Source organism: Mus caroli, chromosome 8 (assembly GCF_900094665.2).
Source record: "Mus caroli chromosome 8, CAROLI_EIJ_v1.1, whole genome shotgun sequence".
NCBI classification, from domain to species: domain Eukaryota; kingdom Metazoa; phylum Chordata; class Mammalia; order Rodentia; family Muridae; genus Mus; species Mus caroli.
This window is the reverse complement of record NC_034577.1, coordinates 19314787-19339636: the sequence shown is the minus strand read 5'-3', so window position 1 is coordinate 19339636 and position 24850 is coordinate 19314787. Positions and strand designations below refer to the sequence as shown.

The 24850-nt window shown below is 42.1% G+C and overlaps 1 protein-coding gene across 1 annotated transcript in view; it reads left to right on the top strand.

The window, feature by feature from the left end:
- The window catches only part of LOC110299910 (disintegrin and metalloproteinase domain-containing protein 32), a 102087-nt gene extending 88148 nt beyond the window's left edge, over positions 1–13939 (top strand). Inside the window, exons 20-22 of the mRNA XM_021169865.2 lie at positions 5836–5874; positions 12298–12336; positions 13776–13939. Coding sequence (XP_021025524.1) covers positions 5836–5874; positions 12298–12336; positions 13776–13779 — 82 coding nt within the window. The 3' untranslated portion in view covers positions 13780–13939. The remainder of the gene's footprint in view (positions 1–5835; positions 5875–12297; positions 12337–13775) is intronic.
- The last annotated feature ends 10911 nt before the right edge of the window (positions 13940–24850 follow it).

The window sequence follows — 24850 nt, the reverse complement described above, 5'->3', positions numbered from 1 at the left end:
TATTTTTGGTAGGTTTGGTCTTCTCATTGTGTCCTGGATTTCCTGGATGTTTTGAGTTAGGATCTTTTTGCATTTTATATTTTCTTTGATTGTTGTGCCGATGTTCTCTATGGAATCTTCTGCACCTGAGATTCTCTTTTCCATCTCTTGTCTTCTGTTGCTGATACCTGCATCTATAGATCCAGATTTCTTTCCAAGGTTTTCTATCTCCAGCGTTGCCTCACTTTGGGTTTTCTTTATAGTGTCTACTTCTCTTTTTAGGTCTTGGATGGTTTTTTTCAATTCCATCACCTGTTTGGTTGTGTTTTCTTGCAATACTTTAAGGGAATTTTGTGCTTCCTCTTTAAGGCCTTCTACCTGTTTAGGAGTGTTCTCCTGTATTTCTTTAAGTGCGTTATTAAAGTTCTTCTTGATGTCCTCTACCATCATCATGAGATATGCTTTTAAAGCTGGGTCTAGTTTTTTGGGCGTGTTGAGGTGTCCAGTACTGGGTGGGGTGGGAGTGTTGCGTTCTGATAATGGTGAGTGGTCTTGGTTTCTGTTAGTAAGATTCTTACATTTGCCTTTCGCCATCTGGTAATCTCTGGAGTTAGTTGTTGTAGTTGTCTCTGGTAAGATCTTGTTCCTTAGGTGTTTATGTAAGCCTCTATCAGCAGACCTGGGAGACCAGTTCTCTCCTGAGTTTCAGTGCTCAGAGTACTCTCTGCAGGTAGCCTCTCCTTTTGCAGGGAAGGTGCCCAGATATCTGGTGTTCGAACCTGCTTCCTGGAAGAAGTTGTGATCCACTCACAGATGTCTTAAGATCCCGTGGAGGATCCTGTGTATACCTTACAGGTGTCTGCAAACTCCATGCCCAAGGTACCCCTGTGCTGGCATGGACCAGAAGGGACGTGTGTCCCTGATCAGGCTGGGTTTTCTGCTTCCCTAACTAATGCAGTCTCAGGTCCCGCGCGATTGGATTGGAGCAGACACTGTTTTCCACTCACCAGAGGTCTTAAGATCCCGTGGCAGGTTTTGTGGGTAGCTGGCAGGTGTCAACCGACTCTATGCCTTAGCTACTCCGGTGCTGTCCGGGCCGGAAGGGTCTTGTGCCTCTGATCAGGCCAGGTTTTCTGCTTCCCTAACTAATGCAGTCTCAGGTCCTGGGCGATTGGATTGGAGCACACACTGTGTTCAACTCACCAGAGGTCTTAAGATCCTGTGGTGGGTGTTTTAGGTAGCTAGCGGGTGTCAGCCGACTCTGCGCCCTAGCTACCCCAGTGCTGGCCGGACCAGAAGGGACTTGTGCCCCTGATCAGGCCAGGTTTTCTGCTTCCCTAACTAATGCAGTCTCAGGTCCTGCGCGATTGGATTGGAGCAGATGCTGTGTTCCACTCACCAGAGGTCTTAAGATCCTGTGGCGGGTGTTTTGGGTAGCTAGCGGGTGTCAGTCAACTCTGCACTCTAGCTACCCTGGTGCTGGCCAGACTGGAAGGGCTTCCTTATCTTTTTTGATGACTTTTGGTTGAAAGTAGATTTTATCCGATATTAGAGTGGCTACTCCAGCTTGTTTCTTGGGACCATTTGCTTGGAAAAAATTGTTTCCCAGCCCTTTACTCTGTAGTGTTTGTCTTTGTCACTGATGTGCACTGATATGCAGCATAACACTGGGTCCTGTTTACTTATCCAGTCTGTTAGTCTATGATTTTTTTATTAGGGAATTGAGTCTATTGATGTTAAGAGATATTAAGGAATAGTCATAGTTGCTCCCTATTATTATTGATGTTATTTTTATGTTTGTGTGGTTATCTTCTTTTTGGTTTGTTGAAAGAAGATTACTTTCTTGCTTTTTCTAGGGTGTAGTTTCTCTCCTTGTGTTGGCGTTTTCTATCTATTAACCTTTGTAGGGCTGGATTTGTGGAAAGATAATGTGTAAATTTGATTTTGTCATGGAATATCTTGGTTTCTCTATCTATGTTAATTGAGAATTTTACTGGGTATAGTAGCCTGGGCTGACATTTGTGTTCTCTTAGGGTCTGTATAATACCTGTCCAGGATCTTCTAGCTTTCATAGTCTCTATTGAGAAGTCAGGTGTAATTCTGAAAGGTCTGCCTTTATATGTTACTTGACCTTTCCCCTTACTGTTTTTAATATTCTTTCTTTGTTTAGTGCATTTGGTCTTTTGATTATTATGGGAGGAATTCCTTTTCTGGTCCAATCTATTTGGAGTTCTGTATGTTTCTTGTATGTTTATGGGCATCTCTTTCTTTAGGGTAGGGAAGTTTTCTTCTATAATTTTATTGAAGATATTTACTGGCCCTTTTAAGTTGGGAATCTTCACTCTCTTCTATACCTATTATCCTTAGGTTTTATCTTCTCATTGTGTCCTGGATTTCCTGGATATTTTGGGTTAGGAGCTTTTTGCATTTTGCATTTTGCATTTTCCTTGACTACTGTCTCAATGTTCTTTATGGTGTCTTCTGCTCCTGAGATTCTCTCTTCTCTCTCTTGTATTCTGTTGGTGATGCTTGCATCTATGACTCCTGATCTCTTTCCTAGGTTTTCTATCTTCAGTATTGCCACCCTGTGTGATATCTTTATTGTTTCTCTTTCCATTTTTATATCTTGGATGGATTTGTTCAGTTCCTTCACCTGTTTGGTTGTGTTTTCCTGTAATTCTTTAAGAGATTTTGTGTTTCCTCTTTAAGGTCTCCTACCTGTTTACCTATGTTCTCTTGTGTTTCTTTAAGGGAGTTATTTATGTCCTTCTTAAATTCCTCTATCATCATCATGAGATGGCTCAGTGGGTAAGAGCACCGACTGTTCTTTCAAAGGTCCTGAGTTCAAATCCCAGCAACCATATGGTGTGGCTCACAACCATCTGTAACAAGATCTGATGTGAGTGTCTCAATACAGCTACAGTGTACTTACATATAATAAATAAATAAATCTTTTTAAAAAGAGAGATGTTTTTTTTTTTAATCAGAGTCTTGATTTTCTGGTGTGTTGGAGTAACCAGGGCTCGCTGTGGTGGAAGAACTGGGTTCTGATGATGCCAGATGATGTCTGATGAAGCCTTGGTTTCTGTTGCTTATGTTCTTTAGTTTGCGTTTCGCCATCTAGTTATCTCTGGTGTTAGCTGGTCTTGCTGTCTCTGACTGTGGCTTATCCATCCTGCAAGCCTGTGTGTCAGTATTTCTGGGATACTAGTTTTCTCTGCTAGAAATTTAGGTATGGAGAGCTGTGGTACAGTTCTGGGGTGCAGACAGAACCCAGAAGGATCATGTCCCCAGTTGATCCTTAGTTCCTGTGTCCTGATGGCTCTGGGAGGGTTCCTCTTGGGCCAGGAATTTGAAGAGAATTGGTGGTCTCACCTGTGCTCACAGGTGTGTAGGCACTCTTGGGAGACCAGCTCTCTCCTGGTAGTATTTGTGTATGTAGCTCTGTGGCACAGGATCAGCTCTGGGTGCAGACAGAAACTGGAAGACTCCTGTCCCATGCAGCTCCTCAGTTCCTGTGTCCTGAGGGTTCTGGGCAGGTTCCTCTGAGCAGCAGTGGTTGTTCTACCTGTGCTCACAGGCCTGTCTGCACTCCTGGGAGGCTTGATCTGGGTATGGAGCCCTGTAGCAGAGGATCAGCTCCACGCATCTTATATTTGTGTAGATAATATGAAACATATATAAACAAAACATATGTATGTGTATATTATGTGTGTATATTTGCTTTTGTTTTTTGATACAGGGTTTCTCTGTGTAGGCCTGGCTGTGTTGAACCTCACTCTGTAGACCAGGGTGGCTAGCCTCAAACTCAGAGATCTGCCACTCTCTGTCTCATGAGTGCTAGGATTGAATGAGTACACACCAGAACACCTAAATGTATATGTTTTTAATGTTTTCTTGACCTTCCCTTTTCGAGAATTACCTAGAAAGGTACCAGGATCTTTGTAAATCTCTTTTTCACATAGTAAACATTTTTCCTCCTGCATCCCTTTGTAAAGAAGCTATTTTCCATGGTCTAGGATTTTGTATAAAGGGAAATATGTAATACAGTCTTTATTTTTATATGACTTGTATCACTCACCACAATTATTTGAATCCTCATTCATAATCTTGTATCAGTTGTTTGGTCTTTCCTTCAGGGATCGACGGATACTCTGGTCATTTACAACTTATAGCTAAAATAACTTAAGCTGTTGTGGATGTTCAGGTGCAAGTCTTTGTGTGAGTATGTACTTTGTCTCTTCATTTATTTCCAGGAGTAGAACTGCTGGGTGATATGGTAGAAGCAAATGTTTAGCTTCTAAAGAAAGAGCAAAACTCTTACCAAAATTAGCATCCCCTTCTCGACTCATAACCGCCAGTGAGCCCTTCTTCGTCTGGACCTTTGCCTGGAGGTGGTGCTTTGCTGCATCCTAGTGCACACGGTCACTACACTGTTGTTGCATTGAATACTTCTCATAACTAACGGTGCTGGAATTGCCTCATTAATTATTACCTATAAATCTTTGGAGAAATGGCGACTCAGAGTTTATGCCCATTTTAGTTAAGATATATGTCTTTTTGTTGTTCAATTATTTCTCTTTGGGCCATTTGTGAAATAGATTGTCTTCTATATGAGTATTCTTTATTGTGTTCCAGATATAAGTTCTTCATCATGTACTTAATTTGCAAATGTGTTTGCCCTGTCCAAGGCTTGCCTTCTAACTCTCTTAGCCATTCAGAAAGTATAAGTTTTAAAGTTGGTGAAATTTAATGGGACAACTTGCTTTTTTATAGACCAGGATTTGGGCATTGTGCATAGGAAATAGATCCCAACCTAAGTTCACAAAGATTTCTTCTGAATACTCAACAGTTCTAGGGTTTGCAATTAGATATGCATTGAGATTCAGTTAAGCTTTATATGGCTGACAGAACTGTGTTCTCACATGCAGCAGAATGGTTTTCAGCCATTGTTCCACAGTACCTATAAAGTCACAGACAACGAGTACTGGCCTTTATCAATTCTACCTCAGTGTCTGAGAAGAAATGTGACTGTCCCTCTGAGTTGTGAGATCACCAATTATTCAGTGTTCCCATGTGAGCAAAAGGAAGTTCTTGTGTGTTTGTTCTGAGTAAATATGTTTACTCTGGCTGAGGAGCTGTGTTCATGTATGTGATGTTATATGTTCTGTGTGTAGAGTAGACACCAAAGCGCTGGGGATTGTTATTGGCTTGGCACAAGTCTCAGAATCTCTCTCTGGGCGTCTTTCCTGTCTCATTTTCTTGGGTGAGACCAACTTGCTTCCCTGGACTTCTCTTCCAGTTCTATTACACATGCACATGTGTGTACACATACACACATACACAGATGTGTGCATGCCCACAAACATACACAAACTCATGCATACACACACACACACACACACAAATGCACACAAACATACAAACACATGCATATGTGCACACACACACATACACGTTGATAAAACTGTAGGGATAAAAAAAAAAGCAAACTCAGGAATTTTATGTTCTAATCATTGCACTGCTAGAAATTTGTGGGATTTTTGTGACTGAGGTGTGTAAAATGATTGGCATGTAGTTTGTGAGGATGAAGGCATAGCTTCGTGGCAGAGGACTTGCCTACCTTACGAAAGAACCTGTGTTCCATTTCAACTACCATTAAAAAGGTCATTCTCATCTTTCCTCAGATACCATTGTGTATTATTTATTGATAACTGGTGTTGTTTAAAAAAAAGATAATACTGCTTATACAGAAGTCCAATTTGTATTCACAAAGTTGTTAAGAGTTTTAGTTTCTTGTACTACTAATTAAGATGTTATTTTATATTATTAATGTTATTTTATATTTCTTTCTAGAAGCAAATCAGAAGACAGCACTTACACCTATGTCAGCAGGTGAGTTCATTAAAAGACGGTGTGAAGAGACATGTTGAAAATGAACAATGATCCGATTATAACTCATCATTAAATTTTAGACATCATAACTTTCAGCCGGTAAGGCAGTGCTTTGAGAAAAAAAAAACCAGACTAACAAATTTTAATAGTTTTACTTTCAATAATCCCTTCATTTATTTACTAATTTATTGGAAGTCTACTCCCCCCACTCCCTGCCTGCAAAAGCCTAAGGAATCAAATGCCAAACAGAGGAGATGCCTAAATGCATAAGGAATAGTAGTATCTAATATTTAGATCTTTTCTAGCCTGGGTTACTAGCATGCTGCTTGGGTAAACAAGCCAATGCCACTCTCCCTATCATGGCTACATTCTTCCCATTTACTCTGACATATGGTCCCTGAGTTTTGGAGAAGGTTATGTGAATGTCTTGTTTAGGGCCACATGGTCAATTGTCACTTTCTCTGGAGCTTGAACAATCATGTGTTTGTGCATTCACCGTTGTTCATTGCAAAGAGGGACTTCTCTGATCAAGGGCAGGAGTAATGTGTATCTATGGGTTTAATTAAAAAAAAGTATTTTAGAAGGCAGCTTGGTGCTATGACAATTTAGCTAAGATGATCTCACCACTTTTGTTTGTTTGTTTGTTTGTTTGATTGATTGTTTTTGGACTAGGCTTGGAGTTCCAGATAATGAATTTACTTTTGTGGAACAGGTCTCAAACGCAAATAGAGAGCAGTTGGTTGCACTCATAACAGTCTTATCACTAGTGGGTATGCCCTGCCTGGAGCACTGGTCCTATAGCTGGCAAAGTTCATAATAGCCTGTATCGCAAGCACCTTCTGGCACTGTGAAAGCTTCCAGCTCAGTTACACTTTGGTTTCTTTATACCTCGCAACCAAGATGTGTAGTGTCTTACCAATATGGCCTTATTGCCTAGTTCTGGTGAGTAACCTAGTGGAATGGCAATATCCCGCAATCTTTTAGAGGCCTCTTAGTATCTCTGCTCAACAACCAATAAGGAAGTGTATCTCTCATCAGACACTGGGGTGTCTTTCTATAGTTTTGGAAACCTCCACATTGGTTCCCATGGTGGCTGTCTCAGTTTACCACAGTATAGGTGTTCCCTTTTCCCCAAATCTTCACCAACATTTGTTGTTATTTGTTTTCTTGATGATGGACATTCTGACTGGGGTGAGGTGGTTATCTCAAAGTTGTTTTGCTTTGCATTTGAATGTTGAACAGTTCTGGAAGTGTTTATTAGCAATTTATATTTCTTCTTTTGAGATTTTCTGCACATACCCATGCCAACTTTTTGATTGGTTGATTGTTTTTCTTGATGTTTAGCTTCCAAAGTATTTTTGTTTTTGTGTTTGTTTTTGGTTTGCTTTTTGTGTTCTAATTTTCTGTGAGATACATAGCCAGCAAAGAGTTTCTCCTCCTTAGTGGGCTACCTTTTCACTTAGTAGTTTCCTTTGCTGTACAGAAGCCGTTTTTAGTTTCCTAACTATCTCATTTGCCACACATTGGTCTTATTTTATGTACAGTTGCAATCTTACTCAAGACATTCTTGCCTGTACCTGAATCTTCAATTATACCCACTACGTTTTCATCCAGCAGTTTCAGATTCTCTTGGTCATAATGAATGGTAATTTTCATGCAATCTTTATTAGGTCTATAACTATATTTTTGAGAAATTTTGCAACTATATTCACAAGGGATATTGGGGATGCCATACTTTTCTTTTGCGTTGCTGTGTCTTTTATCTGAGTTTTAGTATCAGGGTTTGAGCTTAAGCTTTCTGTTTCATGTAATAATTTGAGCAGTGCTATTTTTTACTTTGAGGTCTGATAGAAATCTATAGTGAATTCATTCATTGGGGCCTAGGATTTTTTTTTTTAAGTTGAGGGAGTTGTTATTGGTTCAGTCTCACTGGTAGTTGCAGATCCTTTATGAGTCTTTCATCTTGCTTTAATTTTGGTAGGTCACATGATTCTAGAAAGCCATCTATGTATTTATTTTTCCCAGTTTAGGATGTTTTTGGTATGCACTTATGGTTTTCTAAGTTTCATTGATGCCTGTTATAATGGCTCACTTAAAACCTCAGATTTTACTAATGTGATTTTCTCTCTTTAGTTGGTTTGATTAAGGCAGTGGTCCTTAACCTGTGGGCCATAACCCCTTTGGGGGGGGTCACATGTCAGATATCCTGCATATCAGATATTTACAGTACAACTCATAACTAGCAAAATTACAGTTACGAAGTAGCAACAAAGAAAGTTTAGGGGGTATGGGTCACCACAACATGAGGCACTGTGTTAAAGGGTTACAACAATAGGCCAATTGAGAACCACTGGGTTAAGGGGTTGCCAATTTTGATTATGTTTTGAAGGATCAACTTCTTATCTCATTGCCATTGTTTTTAGTTTTCTTTTCCACTAATGCATGCTCTGATCGTTATTATTTCCCCTCTCCTACATTGTGGAGTAATTCTAAAATTTCATAGTCTTGTGTTTAATTATCATAAATATGTGTGTACATGTGCATACATGTATATGTAACTTACTGAGCCCATCCAGTGCTTTGGTATGCATGCTGGACTGGATACCACATGTGGGAGCTCTGCCCCAGAGGACACTGACTCTTCCCCTCTCCGCAGTCATTGGCCGCTAAACCACAGGGACCATGCAGAATTTCCCCTACATATTTTGGTATGTCATGCCAATTTTTTTGTTTTTGTTTTTTCATGCAATTGTATTGTTGAGATTTTATGGGTGCATTTTTCTGTCATATCTAGGGTATGCTAACAGCTAAAGAGCCTCTGGCTGTCTTTCTGCCCCTTCTTGTACAATTTTCCCTGAGCCTTGGTTCTAGAGGTTGTATTGCAGCTGCCTTATTTGGATTTGGGCTCCCCACTGCCATGGGCTGGTACTCAGATGGACAAGGAGTCTACAAAAATGACAAACAGACACGGACACAAGGGAGTGAGTGCTGGATCTGAATGTCATTTCTCAAAGCAAGCATCAGACTTATTTTACATAAGAAAATGAGGAGGTTAGGTGATATATTAAGGTCATCCTAGGTACATTGAGGTTACCCAATGCAGAATGACTCTTTACACAAAACAGAGAAATACATACATAAAAGCTAACAAGAACCAGCAGTGTTTACAACTGGGATAGAAAACAATATTTACAACTGGGATAAAAATCAGCCCTACCTAAGGTCAGCTTATTCTTAGAAGCCAGGGGCAAGGGCTTTATGCCCTTGCCATAGTTCCAATTCTATTCTATTGTATAATCCACTTTCTCCCTAGGCCACTGTAAATTCCTGTATATGGGAGTGCCTCAGCTGTTATTCTAAGTATTTACTCTAGTTCCTTCTTAGACCACAACCCACCTTCTTCCTAGGCCATTGTAAAGTCCTGTATATGGGAGTGACTTAGTTGTTATTTTATGTATCTGTAGGGAAACTCCATTTATCAGAGGAACCCACCAACTTTCTTCTAATATGTAATGTAGTCTGCCACATATGACTTTAATGACAATTCTAAGTTTACTTTGTTGAACTTGCCTTGAGATTTCTACTCTAGTCCAGTAAACTGCATTACCTGATTTCTTTCACTATCTCTCTTTCAACAATGGAGGCAATTCGTCTGAATAAGTAACATTCTTAGGAAATTCAAAGCCCAAGGTTGGCTCAATGATTGCCTAGGATATTGGAACACTGGTGGAGGTCAATCTAACTTAGCCATTTGTCAAATCATTCCTTGGAGGCACTTATAATAAAACAATACTGAAAGGAAGCATGCAAAACCCTTCACCAGACTATTGCAAGGACATATCTGGAGCATCTGTGCTATGGGAGGTCAAACACTCTCCAGGAGACCAGTTTCTGTGAAACTTTTTGCCTCAGGACTACGGCCAAGCTTTTGGACTTGTCAGGTAGACTCCACTGGAATGGGTGTGGCACCCCACAGTGACGACTTCTCTGATTTTTGACCAGTTGTGGATCTCTGTAAAGGTCTCCATATGTCACAAAAGGAAGCATCTTAGAAGACAGGTGAGAGCTACAGTTATCTGTGAGTGCAGGATAGGTATTTAGAGAACAGGAAATACATTGGTTTGGGAACCTGGAAGTATTCAGTCCTTTTCTCAGGTCTCTCTGAGTTCTCCAGCCCCGGTTTGTAGCACCGGGCATGATCATTCCTCCCTGTTGAACAGATCTTACATCTACTTAGATAGCAGCTGGCTAAGCCCCTCCTACAGGGGCACTAGCATTGTACCTTGGTGGGTATCCCACTGGTCTAGTCAGTGTTGTAGTTCATTGGCTTTGCAGCTGGATGAGGATCCTGAAGCCTCCCTGTCCTGGAAGCTTGCATAGTACCTTCCAGTATTATGAGAGAGCTGCTCCTTGCAGAGGAGGCTGCCCTGCTGTTCCCGGCTCAATTCTTCCAAGTCTTGCATCTAACTTATGTGGCATCTTCACCAATAGAGACTTAACCTCCCAACTGTGGGAGGCAACAAAGCTCAATGGTGACAACCTCTAGTATTCTGGGGTCTCTAATTATACTTCCCCGAATGGCAACTTGAGAGTTTTCCGGTGCCTGGGTACTCTGGGGGCTTCCTTAGGTAGTCTATAGATTGTGGAGACCCTTAAGTCATGCCACTGCAATACCTTCATTCAAAATGTAAATCCATCCATATGTATTGTGCTGGATGATACCAGGTCATATCACTTCTGGGCTGCTATGAGAAGGCAGGTTGACCAAGCCACATTAAGCAAGCCAGTAAGTGGCCCTCTCAGTGACCTCTGCATCAGCTTCTGCCTCCAGGTTCTTGCCTTGTTTCAGTTCCATAGAGGATGAAGAGTGATGTGGAAGTGTAAGTCAAATAACCCCACTCCTCCCCAAGTTGCTTTTCATTCACAGCAGTAGGAACCCTCACACACATACACACACACACACATACACACAATTTGTATATATTTGTGTGTGTATATATATATATATATATATATATATATATATATATATAATGTGTAATTGTACCCCAAGTTAAAGAGTTACCCCACTCTCCATTTTTCCCATTTACCCCATTCATAAACCTTGCATCTCCCATCACCCCCTCTAGAACTCCTTCATCTATCTCCACTTGGCCTCTACGTGCCTGGTTTCTGAAGTTACTTCCAGGCTATACAATGGCATATATATTTGGAGCTAGAAGTCACAAATAGAGAACATGGGTTTGTCTTTCTGGGTCTGGAATTCTGGAATGTGTGAAATCGAAGGCAGGAATTCAGTCTACTAGACTTCCCTGAGGTAGATGTAAATTTAGTATAAGAAATGTGGCAATTCACATACGAAGCCAATAGATAATTTAGAGCAGCAGTTCTTCACCTCTGGGTTGTGACCAGTTTGAAGTTGCTTATGGGATATCCGAGATATCAGATATTTACATTCCGAGTCATAACAGAAGTGAAATTACAGTAATAAAGTAGCAACAAAATAACGGTATGGTTGGGGGTCCCAGCATGGGTTTCAGCGTTAGGGAGGGCGAGAACCACCGACTTGGAACCTGAAGGGCACAGCTTAGCAACCCAGAGTTGAGTTTCTGTTGTATGTTTAGGCGTAATGAGAAACAAAGGTCTCTGCTGTCACCACACTCCTTCAAGACTCGCTGCTTGCATTACATTTACGTGTGTGTTGGTGAACGAGAGTTCTGTAGGTTGGCTATAGAATGGATGGTCTGTTCTGCATCCTCAAAGTGTATTAATTCACTGATACTTTCAGAAACCATTTTAATTTTTGTTTAGATCCACACCAGAATGTAATATTAAACCAGAAACCATCAAGTAAATATTCAGGAAGTATTTTCTATAAGGAAATATGATATAGACTAAGGATGAAAAAATATTACAGTTTACAAATAATTTTTCAGTATGCTTTTGAGTAGCTACAGTTGATAAAATACTGCATCAAAACAAACATTAATATTTGTCAATCTAGGGATTAGTATTAGTTAACTGGCCTTTCTTCAGTTGGCAGAATCTTATTTGATTGGTTGCATTGTGCTCTCTGGGGCCCTCAGGTCATGTGTTTTGTGTGTGTGTGTGTGTGTGTGTGTGTGTGTGTGCGTGTGGTGTGTGTGTGCTGTGCTCTCTAGGGGCTCTCAGGTCATACTTGCTCCTTTCTCCTCCTCACCATTTCACTTGGCCGATTAGAGAGATGGAGTCTGGAGGCTATAAAATGGAAGAGACTCACAATGCTAACCTTTGGTATAACGATATAAAAACAGAAATTTGCCAGCTTTCACCTTTTACAACTTTGAAGGGAAAGAGGAAGAGAGGGCAATAAGAACCGAATGCAATGTGATTTGCACAGATTGTACCCAGTGGACCTAAAAGGGTGATTTCTTATCTCTTTAGATCAAATTCCGACTCAAGCAGTACGACATCTACGAGCAGGTAAGTGGGTTAGGAAAGCTGCTGAAAGTGAACACACTTAAAGTGGCATTAATGATCCACTGTTGGTTAAAATGTTGCTATTGCTAATGAATATGCAGATCTAGGGTTGCTGTTGCTAATGAATATGCAAGTAATTTCGTATGTTTTATTCAGCTTAGAAATAGTTTAAGTGTTCTGGGACTTGCTCTTATCATTAGAATGGATTGAAGGCACTGAACCCAGTAAGATCTGAGGATGCATAAATTGGTTTATAAAGCAAAATCGTGATAGATCATTTTCTCTGTAAGGCACTGGAGGAAGCAGCATTTATGGCTCATGAGGTTTTAAGGGTCAAAAACTTCATGTAGGACACAGGTGTCTTCTTATGCCTGCAGCCCAGCAGTTTTCAACCTTCCAGATGCTGTGACCCTTTAATACAGTTCCTCGTGTTGTGTTGACCCCAACCATAAAAATATTGTCATTGCAACTTCATAACTGTGATTTTGCTACCGTCACGAACTATAATGTAAATATCTGATGTGCAAGGTATCTGATATTTGACCTTTGTGAAAAGGCTGTTTGACCCTGAAGGGGTCGAGACCCACAGGTTGAGAACCCCTGCTAAACTCTACATTTGGGAAGAGGAGGTGGGGAAGATCAGGAGTTAGAGGTCAGTTTGATCTAAGTCTGTCTGTCTCTCTCACTCACTCTCTCTCTCTCCTCTCCCTCCTCCCCCCCCCAAGTTAGCTATGTGGTCTGGTCCTTCTCTCAAGCATAATACCCAATACCAAGTGGTCTTCAATCATGTGCATGCAAGCCACTCTGAATGGACTGAGCAGGTTGTGTTTATATACTGACTCACGTACACGTCACAACAGAAATTCAAGAAGAGGAGGCCAGGGATTTGAGAGGGTACAAGGGGGCTTGGCATGGTTGGAGTGGGAGAAAGGAAGGAGAATGGAGGGAAACTGTGTCACATGTCTGTAATCCCAACATTTGGGAGGTGGGAGCCAGGAGGTTCAGAGGCTCACAGTCATCCTCAGCTACTTAATGAGTTCAAGGTCATCCCGGCCTACCTAAGAACCAACTCCAACAGAATAAATAAAGGTTTAGAGCATGGTTTACAACACAAAAGGCAGAAAAGTATGGAAAAATAAAATAGTTAAAAGTAGATATATTAACATACTATAAATTTATTATATCTGAAAGACGTGAAATGTGTGAATGCCTTTTCATTATAATAAGTATTTCAGAATCAAAATTAAAAATTCCAGAAGATGAGTATGAGTCGGTTATGTGTGGCCAAAGCAACGTAATGAGCGTGCAAAATCCACAGCTTTGATTTCAGAAGCTGCTCATGCAGCCACACAAGCTTGCTTGCTCTCAGCAGCCCCTTTTGTACTTTGACTAGGACTGTGATTGGAGCTGCTGCCTGAACTGTGTTTTGTTCTCTCCTGTAGTTAATTGCTACCCCTTCATCATCATCAGCAGCAGCAACAGGAGGAAGAAGAAGAAGGAGAGGAGGAGGAGGAAGATGGCACCCAGGGGCTCACTGAGAAATGAAGAGTCCACATTCTTCCCTTGGTCACAGCTAAAAGGATCCAATAAACCAAAAGTGGACCAATTTTCAGACTTGTCGATCTGTTTGTGTGTGTGTGTGTGTGTGTGTGTGTGTGTGTGTGTGTGTGTGTAGGGAAATCAGTGATGTCAACTGTGGGTCTTCTTCAATGACTCTCTGAGCTCTTCCTGTTACTCTCAGCATCCCTCCTCCAACACACACACACAGACACACACACACTTTGCAACCTAACTTCCTGGGTCAAGTGCCTGAATCAGAACCATCCTGGGTGTGTACCCTGTATCCCTGGCCTTGGATAGATAGGAAGAAACAAGGTGAATGTTAGTATGCACTTCTCTGCTTCCTGGCTGTAGGCTCAATACCATGCCTTCTTTACTGTGGTGGACCGTCACCCTCCCACTGTGAGCCAAATCAAATCCCCACCCCTTTCATAAATCACTTTTGTCAGGTATTCTGTCAGACAGTGAGAAAGGTAACTGAGACAGGCGCCTGCTTCTCAGCAAGGTCCAGACTTGTAGCTGCAGGTATCCACACAGGAAGGCAAGCTTCAGAAATTGGCTGGTCCAATCAATCCAGTTGCTAGGGACCTAGGGACAAGGACAAGAATGGTGGATGCCCAGACGCCTCCTCACCTGTGAGTAGCAAAAGCTGCAGACTGTGCTTTGTGACATACCAGAAAAGATCTAGGAAGAGACATGCGTTTCCGGTCATGTCTGACAGATTATCTAGGTCATGGTAACAGAGATGGGAAGATCCGTTATAAATGCCCCTGGTGTTGGGATGTCCCTCTCCAGTGTGCTTGGGAGTGTGGGGTAGCTCATTGAGCAAGTTTGCAAAGACTTCAGGCAGCTCCAGCTGATTCATACCTCTTAAGGTGTAGTGGGGTGGGGTCTGGGGGGGAGTATGGGGTGGAGGAGGAGCCATATTGGTTCTTGACATGTAGCAAGAAGACTGTTGACTGCAACTGTAAAAGAGAGGTGTTTTGTTTCTAGAACCTCTTCATTTTAAATAAAGTTTCCACGAGTGTCAGAGCTTTTCACCACTGCTTCAGGTCTCATACAACAACTGAGCTTCTGTCATTATTCAATTCATCTCTGTCTGACATTTTTAGACTCCCGGAAGCTTTCTACCCTCAGGAACTTCCTTTCCTCCTGAACGGTTCTTCTGAGCCCAGGGCTAGGCTTCCCCCTCCCCTGGCTGTTTGGTAAAAATTGCAGTGAGAATGGAGGTACAGGAGCAAGGAGGAGCCTGCCTTCCTCTTTTATTTTTACTTATTCACTTTACATTCCACTCACTGCCCCCCTCCCAGTCACCCCTTCCCACAATCCTTCCCCCATCCTCCTCCCCTTCTTCTCTGAGCTGTTGGGGGCCTCCCTGGGTATTCTTCCCTCCCTCTCCCCTACCAATACTAATACTTCAAATCCCTGAGAGGCTAGGCACTTTCTCTCCCACTGAGGCCAGATAAGGTAGCCCAGCTAGAAGAACAACATATCCCACAGGCAGGCAACAGCTTTTGGGATAGCCCACGCTCCAGTTGTTTGGGACCCACATGAAGACCAAGCTGTACATCTGCTACATAGGAGCAGGGAATCCTAGGTCCATCTCGTGTATGTTCTTTGGTTGGTGGTTCAGACTATGAGAGCCCCAAGGGTCCAGGTTCAATGACTCTGTTGGTCTTCCTGTGGTGTTCCTATCCCCTTTGGGGGCCCCAAACCTTCCTCCTATTCTGTAAGAGTCCCTAAGCTCCATCCACTGTTTGGCTGTGGGTGTTGGTATCTGTCTGAATAGGTTGCTGGGTGGAGCCTCTCAGAGGGTAAGATGGGAGGAGCCTTTCTTAAAGGGTCCAGTCCCTGTTGTCTACATCAACCAAAATCTGTCATGCTTTCCTTTACCACCCGACTCAGAGATCAACACTGACCACCATAGTAGACGTTGGTGATGGCTACTTCCTGTGAAAAAGGGATATTTTAGGGAGTCAACCAGAGACAGATGAGCCTTTAAGGGCAGGGAAGATCTCTCAGGTCAGTCAAGAGGAAGGACTGTTTTAGAATTCAGTTGGCTGTGCAAACCTAGGGTGCCAGAGAGCCATTACACATGTAATACAGTTTAACTTCTGTAGCCTATGAAGAGTGAAGTCATTAGAACAATGTTAACCCCTAGGAGAACATGATTTAAACACACACACACACACACACATGCTTACACTGGTTGATGCAGTTTTGCCTTCATTTGAGTAGGAGAACAAACAAGAAAACGATTCAAAACTCTCTTCAGGCTTTGTCATGAACGTCAGTGAGGCATTTTCTTGCCTCCTTTGTCCACTGCAAGGTGCACCTCATGGTGAAGGGTATGCACTCAAGGTCTCACAAAGCTGCTCTTTGGTCATCCAAATTCAGAGGTCAGCCACCGTGTCTCGTCTGCCACCACCTCATAGGAAACACTAGAGACAAGTTAATAGAGGAAATGCTTCCACACCGTGATCAACATGTCTTATCCAGAGAAGAAAACTGGACCAGAATTAACTGTACAGGGAGCTGGAGAATATACAGGCAAATGCTTAGAATCTCACATCAAGGATCTATAATAGTAAATGCTGTTAATCTTTCCCTCCTAACAGTAAATACCACTTCCCATAAACCAAAGGTACTGACTGGGGCTCAAGCTGGATGAAATCAGGGTCCCATTCTTATTAGGAAAAAAGATAAGCCAAAAGATCACTCTTTCATAATCTAGGAGACAGTTATAATCCCACTGGGTTCTGTTTTTGTAAAACTGCCCCGTGATTTCCCACAGGCATGCATATTCTGAACAACTGTACCTAATTCTGTATTTGGTGACTGGAAACTTAAACGTTTCACTCAGTCAGGGAACATAGGTGTTAGAATACAATATACCATGTTGCAGTTATGAGGAACTGCCAGGAGTCATTCAGGAGAGGTTAAAAGCAAGCTTATGATCTTCCAAAAAGATTTCACTGTGAAACAATGATGAAAGAGCCTTTGAGAAGCAAGGCCCAGTGGGCAAATCTTAGGAAATGATTTCTGCAGCTGCTTTGTCTTTCCTGCCTTTATAAAATTAATATGTAATACCTGGGCATTAGTCCACCCTATTGTGCAGATTTCTGCAGATTACTGTCTTTTAGTGATATTATATAGATAAATAGATGATTTCTTAATTCTTAATGATGATCATATAAGAATTCCTAAAATTGTACTAGTAACTATTAAGCCCTTTAGAGGACTGCTATTAGAGCCCTCTTTGATATGAAAACTGCAGTTAGAACTCTGCCAGTCTTCATGTGTCAGGAGTTAATTGCTTCTGAGATAGAAAGTAGGCATCTACAATGTAGGGACACATTCCTAGAGTCTTTACAACAATTAACCGAAGGTCATAAAAGGGAACTAATGATTTATTGTAAGTGCAAGGACAGAGGATAAAATATTGACTTGGTTTATCTGTATAAAACGTCAATACTATGTTAGTCACAAGAATTATCGTTTTTAACTTTCAATGGACCTGTGGGGCTAGAGACACAAAATACATGTCTAGCTAGATAATTACTCTTAATAGAAACACATGTGAACATCTCTCCTGTAAATTTCTTATTCAGTTTATGATTTGATTTTATGTTTGAACCTTTAGTGAACTTTTGTTAAAAAAAAAAAAGGCAAGAGGATGCTTAGAAAGATCACATGATCTAGTCATGATCTAGTCTCCTAGAAAAGGTACAAAAACTTCGGAATGATTACATTGCCTTAGAGCAGCAGGAGAGGGCAAGATTAGGAGGGGGACGGAGAAGGGCAGCAGAGTGAAGTAACTTAAAAATTAATAGAGCAACTTACAAATTAAGAAAGCATGTAGTCTGATAGTTTTTCCTGTTTGCTTTCCTTTAGAAATAAAGATTAGAATCCTTTTTTAAAAAAGTGTCTCCCTTTTTTCTCATCCTGTGAGCAACTTTCTCCTGCTGACAAGGAATTAAACTCTCAGCCTTAGGGCCTGATGTGCAAATTTCTGCAGAGCAAAGGAATCTCTTTACTTAATCTCCCCAGTGTTCTACACAAGTCAGTGGATCCAAAGGCCTGCAGCTTCCGACCTTAGAGTAAAGTCAAGACAGGTAAATGCTATTATTATTTTTTTAAAGCAACCCTGATCTCTCCTAAGGCCAAGTCTTGTCCCCACCAGTGCTCCCATACCTACCACCTTCATGGACCAGAGCTCTGGAGTTGGCCTCTGGCAAAGGGCTATTATCCAGAGAAGAGGGGGACCATATGTGACAAATGTATGGTCAGACTTTGCTTCCACATTCAGGAGTTTAGCCCAAAGCATGGCCAGCTCTGATCCCATTTGACTCAAGATGCTTATTAGATCTTGGTGGGGTGAGTAGTGGCAGAGGCATAGTCCTGGAAAATTCATTCTTTATTCCTTACTAATTCCTCTAACATTGGATTTGTTTGTTGTTTTTTGTTTTCTTCATTACAGTATCACAGCCTTTTTCCTCCTCCTAAGTCAGTAGACAACTATATGTCTTATAAGGGATGCCTTTTTAAATGAGCGTCTCTCTTCTGATCTAGCATATATTAGTTGTCCTACAATCACTAGGCCTATACCAATTGACCCTAGCAAGTCCCATCTACTCCAAGAAGTGGCTGTAACTGAGGGAGACCCTTGAAGGTCTACTGTCTCTCTGGGCCAGACCTAAGATAGCCACTATAGAAAGTTGAGAGACTGGCCTGAGTAAAAGCAATGGACAGACAACCTGGAGATATCCCACTGGAAGATGACTGTAGTGAGCATGCACTCCCAGGTAAGCAAAGCCCTAGGTGTGCCACAGAGGTGCACGGAGTTGTTCAGCCCCCAAGGTAAGATTAATCTGAGGAGCCTTTCAGGACTTCTAGGTCTTGCTCTATCTAGCCTGCTAAGTAAGATTGACTTTCGGAGGTAGATGGGTCCATCAGGTCATACCTAGTCCCTGGGTTTGTCTATGGGGGAACTCCATGGGAACCCCACAGGCACAGGACATTGCTCTGTTACAATAGATAGTACAGGTTTTTAAAATCAGGTTCATTAACCCTTCATGTGGGTATTTCCACCTGAGAGTGCTCACAATGCATTGACAGCTTTTATTTCTAATCTAGGGATCCATTAGGGAAGGATTGAAAGAAGTACCCTCATTGGGGGCCAAGGTCAAGATGAGAGAGTATTCTCCCAAAAGATCTCTTTTTAGTAAGTCTGAGGTGGTACTATTCCATTTGAGTCATGAATCCATGCCAGCTATCATGATCGCCATAGGGGTAGACAGAAGGCAGGCTAGGAACCCACCCATTGAGGCTCATAAGGGAATCTCCTTGAGAACCTTGCCCAGGACCAGATCTCCAGGACAGAATGGGAGGTTGCCCCATCTCTCTCCCTTTAGACGCTTCCTTCTTAACCTCTGTATTGGTTAGAATCTGGCTGGATATTGTATGCTAACTGGATAACCTCGAAGGGAAAGCCTCCAAGAGTCTGCCCCAGTGGTTGTGGGCACCCCAAAGCTATTAGCAGCAGATTTCTTCAGGGAATTTGGAATTCCATTAAAAAGGATGTTTCTCATCTTCTGTGTTCCTACCATCCAGTAAAGGTATTCACCCACATTAGTACCAAATGGGTCTTAAGTCTCCCCAGTGAGTGTGTAAAATCTATTGGCCAGCCTTCCCCTAGACATTTTCAGGCTCTGCGTGCCACAGTGGGGCAGGTGACAGCTATGGGACTAGTCATTTGACAGACTTTGAATCTTAAGCTATCTAAATTGAAAACTTCTGGTATTGCTCTCCCTACAGGCATTCTTTAAACTAGTTGAATGGAGTTTTCCCTTTCTAGGTGGCATTGAGTGGGGGGATTTTATAATTGCACCACTATAGGGATTGAGACAGCCATAGATGACCATCAGCGGTGACTGTAACCTTCCAGAGAAACAACGCTGGATCTAATAAATCCACTACAGCCTTGGAGTATGTGAGAAGTGTTCCCCTTTCAGGGACAGATGGGAGGCACAGGGAGAGGAGAAGAGAATTCAAATTTAGGCTCACTCTTCCTCAAACCAATCCAAGAGGAGGCTGCAATATGTTTATTCCTTAATGTATTATTGATAGAAACACCACAAAAATGAACAACTCAGTTAAAAAAAAATCAAGCCAATGATAGAGCTAAACACTTCTCAAAAGATGAAATACAGTTTAAGAAAATGTTGAACACCCTTAGTCATCAGGAAAACTCAAAACTACTTTGAGATTCCATCTTATACCAGTCACAATGGCTAAGATCCAAAACCAAACCAAACACCAAACACAGCCCACCAATCAACCAACCAGTCAACCAACCAGTCAACCAACCAGTCAACCAACCAATCACCCAACCAGTCACCCAACCAGTCAACCAACCAGTCAACCAACCAATCACCCAATCAGTCACCCAACCAGTCAACCAACCAATCACCCAACCAGTCACCCAACCAGTCAACCAACCAGTCAACCAACCAGTCAACCAACCANCCAACCAGTCAACCAACCAGTCAACCAACCAGTCAACCAACCAGTCAACCAACCAGTCAACCAACCAGTCAACCACTGTGGGGAGAGAGAGGTATGTATTCATTGCTGGTGGGAGTGCAAATTGGTCAGCCACATAGACATGGAGGTAAAGCTATTATATGATCCAGCTGGACCCGTAGCCTACTGCAGAAACCTTTGCTTATCCTTGCGGCTCTATTCATGATGTCCAGGAGGCAGATACAGCCTAGGTGTCCATCGGTTAATGAAAGGAAAATTTTCAGCTATTAAGAAAAATATTATGAAAATCCCAGGCAAGCAATCATTCTGAGCGAGGCAACCCTGACCCAGAAGGAAAAAGAGCACCTTTTTTTTTTTTTTTTAAATCTCATTTGTGTAGGGTTCTCTACACAAAACAACCAGAAAAACTTCATGGGATATGGACATGTTTGGTATTACTGACATTTTAACAACAGTAAATACTCGACCCTGTGAGCATGAGATATTTCCACCTTATTGTATAGATATATAAATGCAGAAACATGTTATAGCTGCCACTTACTAACACACATTAGCTACTCAACATACAAGATACTACAGGAACCCTTGGCCAGAGCCAGTTCAAAGGCAATATCAATTTGTCGTTAAGGTCCAGTTTCCTCAGTCCTTCACTCATTTGTTTTCAGTGAGTGATATAGGGGAGAGCCTATGCTAGTTATATGTATAGTTCTGCTATGGTGATACCCGTCAGAAACAACGAAGGAGAAAGGGTTTATCCTGGATCATGGCTTCAAAATGTTTTGGTCCACGGAGACTAAGAAAGACTGGCTGCTTCTCATGGTGGAAGTGTGTGCAGAGGCTGCACATGTCACTATGTACTTGAAGAGAGGAGGAGGTGGGAGAGAGTAGGCTCTACTCTCAACCTTCCTAATGCCGTTATCCTGTAACACAGTTCCTCATGTTGTGGTGACCCCCAACCATAAAGTGATTTTGCTATTTCATAACTGTAATTCTGCTACTGTTATGAATCATAATGTAAGTACCTGATATGCAGGACATCTGATATTTGACCCATGTGAAAGGGTCATTTGACCCCCAATGGGGTCGCAACTTGCAGGTTGAAAACCACTGCAGGAGAAAAGAGAGGCAATATCAGGGGCCAGGTAGAACTCTCAAAGGCCCACCCTTCCTCATTGACTTCTGTCGAACAGACCCCACTGTTTAAAGGCTCCAGAGCCTCTCTGAATAGCACCTACCACGTGAAGAGTCAGCATTCAAAATGTCAGAGGCTGTGCCCATGTTAGACGCACAGCAATGGTGTTGTTCAGTGTTAGTGTGCACTGGAGGTTTTGTGGGCATCCACTTGGGACATTAGTTGGAAACATCAGGAACTTGAACAGACATAGGAATCTGACTAGGTCAACACAGGTCGTGTTTCTCCAACTGTAAGGGAGGCCAGGCAAGTCATCTCACCTTTTAGGCACAGGCATGTTGGGAGGTCAGAAAGCACACCTCTTTCTCCTAATTTAAGGCTAATTTAATCGGTCCCCTAACTTTACTTGTGGCAGTGTCCATTCTATTCATTCTGTTCTGTGTGAGTTTATGACTTGGTTGCTTGGTCCCATTTGAAAATGAGATGTTATTCTGTTACCATTCGTTTTTTTTTTTTTTTCTTTAACCGTGGCAAAGTGATTTCAAAGCAAACTTATTAAACATATTTTATCTTTTCCAACAGAATGATAGTTAATGTGGGGTGTGGCTGGATTTTATTATAATTATGATTTGGGCTAGGGTCTGCAAAGAAACAAGTGCCAGTGGATAGTAGGAAATCACTATGTTGCTTTTTATTACATGAGTTCTGTACTTACGCTATTTGTGCCCCTTCTGCCCCTCTGCCCCCTCTAGTGCACCTACCCCTCTTAAATTCATAATTTCATTAATAATATTCCTTTACACACACACACACACACACACACACAGCAACCCATAGAGTCTATTTATTGTTGCTTGCATGTGCATGTGCTTTGGAATTGGGATTCGATAACCTGATGCTCCCTGGAGAAAACTGGTTCTTCAGCTTGCCTGTAGCTCGTCATTGAGGGACCAGATTTATTAAAGGCTTATTAAAATTCCCTCCCTCCATTGACACTAGGGTAATGACTGCTGTCACTATTCAGGACTTGGTTAGGTTAACAGTATGCTGAGATCTCATGGACTCAGCTTCACCTGTCGTGTCTAGGGGACACGATCTCATGGCAGGAGTCCTGGTTCTCTTGCTCTTACAGATGCCCCCTTCCCCATGGAAGCATTGCAGATGTATCAGTTGTGTCTTAGCACCCGCAGCCACTTGTTCTCTGCATTTTGACCGGTTGTGGATTGGCGAGGACCAGCCTTGGCTTGGAGAGGGGGAGTCTGAGAGAAGAGGTGTTTGAGAATGGTGGAAAAAATGGCTTGAGGTGAAATTGTGGGTTTCAAGCTGATGGCCTATGTTCTGCTTTAGGCAGCTTTCCAGATTGCTCTCTCTCCAGACAGTTCTCTCTCTCTTACAATTCTAAAAACTCTTTGGATAACCAATCTCTTACAAATCAAAATCCCAGGCTTTTATTTACATATCAACTCAGTCATTACCCCAGGTTTCCTTTTGGTTATCCCATGAACCAACATCCCATGACCCTAGCCCCTAGAGAAAGCAAGCACACATTGCAAATGAATTTAGAGATCTGCCTGTCCTTGTAAGCATAGACAATAAGCTAGCTGGGTAGGATCCTGTCGTGGGATTACCATTTTCACCATGCCTGGGCTCAAAACAGCTCTGTTCTAGCCCGACCTTTAACTCAGGAATCTGCCTGCCTTTGTATCTTTCTGAGAAGCTGGCTCATAGGGCAGCTGCCTCTGTTCTGTTAGGTCCATGAAATCCCTTATATAATCTATATTGCATCCTTATATTTTGCATAGTTGAGAAATTATATTATTTTTGAACACAGGTTTTCAGAGTTCTTTCCCACAGCCTTAAGAGCTGTCCTGAAGGCCTCAGTGAAGGCCATTTTTTTGCTAAGAACCTAGATGCACCCTTACCTGTCTCTTGCTTATCATGGAGTCTTTAATCTTAACAGCAGAAGCATTCCCTGAAGGAGGAACATGAAAATATGTACAATATTATACAAACAAGCATTATGCCCTCAGCAACCATTGACACCTGTATAGGCCCATGCACGCTCTGATGGCTCTGTTCAGGGGTGGGGACCATGTCACGCTGTCCCTTGAATAGCCAACCTGGGCTGGGCAGTAGATTCCTATCATAGTCTCCATCTCTTTGCAAAAAGGAGTTTCTTCGATAAGGGATGCGAGCTTTACTTACCTGTGAGTATACAGATGAGTATCTAGATGCACTTAGAAATTATATTGGTTTAAGAGAATTTTAGTACAGGTTCTTCTACTCTACTGTCTATAGTCTCTTCAGCCGTGGGTACTTAGCTAGGTCTATACCAAATTTACCAAGCTAGAATTCCTTCCTATTGAACGGGCCTTAAGTCTTCCTACTAGACAGCTGTCGATACAAAAGTGCCACACTTGAACTTGAGGGCTGTCTTGCCATGCTGGTCATTGTGGTTGCTCTACCCCTTTGGGAGCTTGCAGAACACTGTCAGATTCTGTGAGAGCCCAGCCCCAAGGAGGAGCTTCCAGGGCAGATCTACTTTTATCCAACAAGGCCTTGTGTTCACGGTGTGGTGTTTTCAGCAATAGGATTCTGCCTTCAAATCCTGTAAGGCAACCAAGGGCTTGGGCCCACTTGACCAAAAACTGCAAAGGAGGTTCTCCATTGGGTGATATTAGGATTTTTGGTAGATTGTCTGTATCTCTTGCGAAAAGCATTATCACTCACTGTGGTATAATTCCGCTAAAAATAGAAAAAAATCTAAATATTCATATATGATATATATTTTTAAGTTAGCTTATAAAATGTCTCCTGTAGCTTTAAAAATATTCTTTTTCTTTTTCCTATGACACATCAATAGCTCATTACTCTATTTTGTATATTAACATGTGGTCCAGGTTGAGCTGCTAAGTGCAAAAGACAATAGAGGAGAAAGGAACTTCAAGCTTGTGAGAGGGCTACAGGGTAACGCATACAGTAAGGTTCTACTCCACCCTCCTCCCTACTTCAGATTGCATGAGCGTCTGCCACGGGTTCATGAGATAAATATTAGTGCCCAGACTGCAACTCATGGAAAGACTGAGACCATTGAGCCATACTCTTAAAGGAGATGATGAAACTCTAACACTGCCCTGCTTTCCCCTCTGCTTTCTGCTCCCACACACTTTCTACCATGATGGCCCAAAACAACACTGCAAGCCTCCATAGGAGAGAATCTCCAAAACCAGAGAGAGAGAGAGAGAGAGAGAGAGAGAGAGAGAGAGAGAGAGAGAGAGA